Source organism: Notothenia coriiceps, unplaced genomic scaffold (assembly GCF_000735185.1).
Source record: "Notothenia coriiceps isolate Sejong01 unplaced genomic scaffold, NC01 NC01_scaffold00031574, whole genome shotgun sequence".
NCBI classification, from domain to species: Eukaryota; Metazoa; Chordata; class Actinopteri; order Perciformes; family Nototheniidae; genus Notothenia; species Notothenia coriiceps.
In genome coordinates, this window is record NW_011364275.1 from 1 (window position 1) to 4,647 (window position 4,647).

General features: G+C 41.8%; 1 protein-coding gene across 1 annotated transcript; it reads left to right on the top strand.

Moving 5' to 3' along the window:
* The first annotated feature begins 1,763 nt into the window (after positions 1 to 1,763).
* Positions 1,764 to 3,864, top strand: LOC104960141 (sperm-associated antigen 1-like). Its single transcript, XM_010788106.1, has 7 exons — positions 1,764 to 1,790; positions 2,071 to 2,215; positions 2,765 to 2,924; positions 3,020 to 3,142; positions 3,220 to 3,290; positions 3,505 to 3,617; positions 3,719 to 3,864. Exons 2-7 carry the CDS (start codon positions 2,073 to 2,075, stop codon positions 3,835 to 3,837), a joined length of 729 nt encoding a protein of 242 aa, XP_010786408.1. The 5' UTR covers positions 1,764 to 1,790; positions 2,071 to 2,072; the 3' UTR covers positions 3,838 to 3,864.
* The last annotated feature ends 783 nt before the right edge of the window (positions 3,865 to 4,647 follow it).

Genomic DNA, 4,647 nt, shown 5'->3' on the forward strand with positions numbered 1-4,647 from the left:
CATTTTAATAATCAAATAAGTATGTGAACATAACCAATAACCTACCATAGCCAAATACATATACAAATAAACAAATAAATGAATTTATACAAATAAATGTAGCTTATTTTATTTTTGTTGTTCATTCATATCTTATTTTAGCAAGTTAACATTTATTTATTTATGCACATTTTTGTATCTCTCCAACTTTAAACGATATTTTTGGTTAACTGTCCTATAGTATACATTGGAATGATTTCAAACCTGTTTTTATTTATCCTAATAATTATAAAGGAGTGCCTTGGAAATATGTGTTTACATAATTTGTGGTCAAAACGTTTGAGACCCACTGAGATAACTTAGACTAAAATTAACTATCTAAATACTCAGAGAGTCCTTAATCTCACTGAGCCTCTCAGTCTGACAGGAGAGCTCTCCTCCACCCTGGTTGTAGAAACATCTACTTCTTATATCCGTTAGCGCAGCTAGCACCAGATTCTAATAACAACAGCGCCGGTACCGGTGCGCCCTCTCCCTTGCTCGCTCTCTCGCTACCACACTCGCACTTTGGCTGTGAGCTGCGGGTGCCAGATAAGCCAACATCCCCCACTTTCATCACTTACAGCACCCACTGTACAGGGCAAATTAAACGTGTAACCGGGGTGAAAAATCGTTTACATTTACTTAATTATGAATGTTGTTACATCAAGGCCGAACATTTGGATGAGCACCAACGGTCCAAAAATGTTTTCCCTCCCAGAGCTACCAGCGCAGCGCCCCCCAGATCTGGCGCCCTAGTATGCCAGTAACACAAATACTACAAATCCACATAACAAACAATCAAAAATGAAAAAGGGTCGCCACTTATTATTATTTTAAGAAAAAAAAAAGAAAGTACCTGGGTACCTGGCTGGCGCCCCCTAGCAGCGGCGCTCATATTTCAGCAGCGGCGCTGCGCCGCCACTATTTGTATATAGGGGAAACACTGAAGTAGATTCAGCGTGTATATCGGCAGTTTGTTGAACACAGCGTCCCAGGTCAGTTGGCGTTGCTATGAGAGGCGCTAACCCGCCCCCCCCCGCCTGCTCTCCCTGCTGCCGCTATAAAATGAGCTACAGCCGCCAAAAACCCGCCACTGGCCCCTCGAGCTACACCCTGCTGCCAGGGGACCCAGGCACGGGCCAACACTGTGTGTGTTCACACAGAACAATATAAAGGAAATAGCTGTTAGCATTAATCTGGTCCTCGTGCCCGGAGGCCGGAAAGGCCATAACATTAACACGCACAAAGACTAACAAATGTCAAAGTACAGTTTAAAAAGGAAGGAAGATGTCATCAATTAATGAACTTAAAGGCTGCACTAAAATATATATATAACAATTTCACATAGCAACCGCATGATGGGAATCCCCCGTGTTAATCACCTATTTGCTGCTGTTAGCCGAGCAGACATCTGGGTGTCGTTCAGCTGCTTAACGTGGAACATTAGGGGAGCAGCTACATACAGTCATTGGAGCACAAACATAACAAAACATACATTTTGAAAAAAACATACTTACAGAAGTCTGACACGTGACTGCAGAGCTGTGTGTGCAGTGATGTCCTCCGGCAGGTCTCGGGTTGAGCACCACTTGTTTCTGTTACACGTTCCTCTGCAGGGCACTGGACAGCCACTGATCAACCACGTTTTCAAAGTTGGAGCCCTCTGTCGACGGTGTCACGTGTTTCCGCTCTGGAGTACAGATTACTTCCGTTTGCGGTTTCCATAGTAACAAACAGTTTGTTCAGCTACAGAGACCGAACAGCCACAGGTAATACACTTCTTTAGTTTTTCAATAGCATAATAACGTTTATCAGCCAAGAGGACCACCTAGATTTCGTAAAGAAGGATTTGGCAATTCCTTTGTTAATTTCTCAAAAACAAACTTCTAACTCACGTTATTTTGATCACATTACGTAATTTAGCCTAACCTTTATAAACGTACGGTAATCTGAATGAAATAGTTATTTATAATGTTGTATTACTTTCTACCTGCTTATAACAGAACAACATTGTTTGAGGAATAACTGACAAGAGTGGTATTGTTCCAGATATGAGCCGCACAGAGGCATCGTTCCCCCCTCACCACCGCCCCCCCCCTCAGGACTGCAGCGTCCCTGTGGAGCATCTGGACTACGACTACATTGGAAAATGCAAAGATGTAAAATACCTAGAGAAGATCTGCACGGTGCTCAGGTAGAAGCCACATAACTGATGTTGAGTGTTAAAGGTCCCATGTCATGGCCATTTCCACTGATCATAATTCCATTGTTGAGGTATACTAGAAAAGATTTACATTGTTCAATGTTCCTAACTCACATTGGTTTCTCATTCAGCATCTCTGTAGAGTATGTGTATTCACTCTCTGTCCTACATGGCTTGTTGGAGCGCCTAGGCACGTCGCGGTACCCAGGAAGAAAAAAATGGAAAAAGAAAAATCTCCAACGAGGCGTTCTGGGGCAGCATAGACAGGTCTTTTCTGTGTTAGAGTTTTACTCGCTACATGGTGTACCATGAGGATGTGTGACTGCAGACCGTTTACATGCAGACAAACTTTCACAACACGAGGGGACGGGTCATAACCAGAAAAGCATGACATGGGCCCTTTAACAGGTAGAATTGATTTAGTATGGTAATCAACAGAGGTGTAAAGTAACTACCAATTGCAAAAGGATAAAGGACAAGATTATGACTCAATACAGTCTAATATACTTTTAAGAAAATAATATTTTACTTTGTGTCAAGGTCTGGCGACGAGGGCATTTATCCTCATCTAATTATGTTCTGTGAGGATCACTTGGAAAAACTGGACCCTAGGAGCCTGGCCCTCAGGAAGGAAAAGCGTGTGTCCACAGCTGCTTGCCTTCCAAATGATGAGTGGAGCCAAATTGCTGATGAGTTGAAGGCATGCAATATATCCCTTTTTTTTTTTAAATAATCCTGTTCACTGTTGTCTCGGATATAAAGTCATTTTTCAAATAAATACTTTTTTCTTTACAGAAATGGCAAGAAGAAACCAAAGCGTCAGAGATTTCACTGAAACAGCAGTCAATGTTGGATGCTCTGGTGTTTGAAAATATGCCACCGATAAGAGGTTCCAATTGCTCTGTTCCACTATGCCAGGTAAACAGTCTCCACCTGTGTACGCAACAGTGTTCAAGTAAGACACATACTCAAAATGGAGTCTCCTTTCATTACAGACTTCAGTTAAAAAAGAAAAGAGGACTCTTTCAAAACACACTCTCCCACATGATTATCGAGAATGGGACAAGTAAGTCATTGTGTCTCTACATTGGTCTCTTATATTCAGAAGAAAGAACACATTGTCAAAGAAGGCCCTGTACATGAAAGGCTCCAGAGATGTAACTGTGTGAAATGGCCTCAGCAAAGCTTCTTTCATAGCAATGACCAACAGTTTAATGATTGATGCTGCAGCATCACTTTGCAGAATATCTCATTTTTCCAAAATAATGCTTTATTTCCAGGTTTGATGTCGAAAAAGAGTTTGAAAAAATCGACAGAAATTTGGATAAACATGATGCACCAGCCATTATAAACCAGGGACACCCCAAAATCAAAACTAAAGTGGATGCCTCATGTAAGGTGTTACGCAGAGCAACTCATATATTTATTTTGTGGTCATATTGAAACAATAAGTATGTGGGAATTTGTCTGAAATATGTGTTCCAAAATGTCCAGTGCTGACACAACAGGAGAAGCTGCTTCTTGCAAATCACGAAAAGGAGAAAGGCAATGAAGCTTTCAGAGCCAAGGATTATGAGGAGGCTGTTGCATACTACTCCAGGTCAGGCTATTAAACAACTAATTTATTATAAAACAAATCTTACATCTCTTATTATGTTTCCTGGCATTTAATTAGATGTGTGTTGTGCACAGGGTTGGGTTGTAACGGAATACATGTAACGGCGTTACGTAATCAGAATACAAAAATCAAGTAGCCTAACTGTATTCAGCTCGAAAAACGAGTAATCTGATTACAGGGACTTTCGTAAACCTGAAGTGAATACATTTTGGATTACTTATTGGAATTATTGGTGGAAAGATTTCCTCACAACATTTAATATTCATTACTAAAGGTACAGCCGAATCATCACAGCCCACAAAACCTATTAGCGCTGCAGATGGAGCAAAAAAGCGTTTGAAAAAAAATCGCGGGTCCGCTCGCTCAGTGAAACAATAACAACGAAACAAGGAGGAACAAAAGTCTGCGTAACGGCCAGTCTAAACTACAGGCATCAAAAAATCTTGAAGCTGGGCGTGTCTGAAGCTTGGCGATTTTTTGCGAGCAACGCGACCAACAACCAATCACATGAATCTCCCGCCCCCGACATACAAAGCAATAGCAATGTTAAAACGAAGTAAACTGGATATAAACTCTCCAAACAGGCGAAAAACCTACCAGTTTCACCCACTGTCTCTGCCACCTCCCTCCATGCCTGGTTCCTCCGGTTTGTATCCCGGTAAATAGTTCTGGTCGTAAAGAACCGGGTGATTTGCTACTGTAATATCTCGTTTGGAATATGAGGAAATTAACTGCGGTCTGGCTCTCCCAGCTTGCACGCGGTTTGATTGGCTGCGCTTGCACTGGCGGGATTTGCATAAACGGG

Coding starts and splice junctions, on each gene's coding strand:
- LOC104960141 (XM_010788106.1), top strand. CDS start 2,073: ATGAGCCGCACAGAGGCATCGTTCCCCCCTCACCACCGCCCCCCCCCT. Junction 3,143..3,219: donor GCTCTGTTCCACTATGCCAG/GTAAACAGTCTC, acceptor CTTTCATTACAG/ACTTCAGTTAAAAAAGAAAA. Junction 3,618..3,718: donor AACTAAAGTGGATGCCTCAT/GTAAGGTGTTAC, acceptor CAAAATGTCCAG/TGCTGACACAACAGGAGAAG.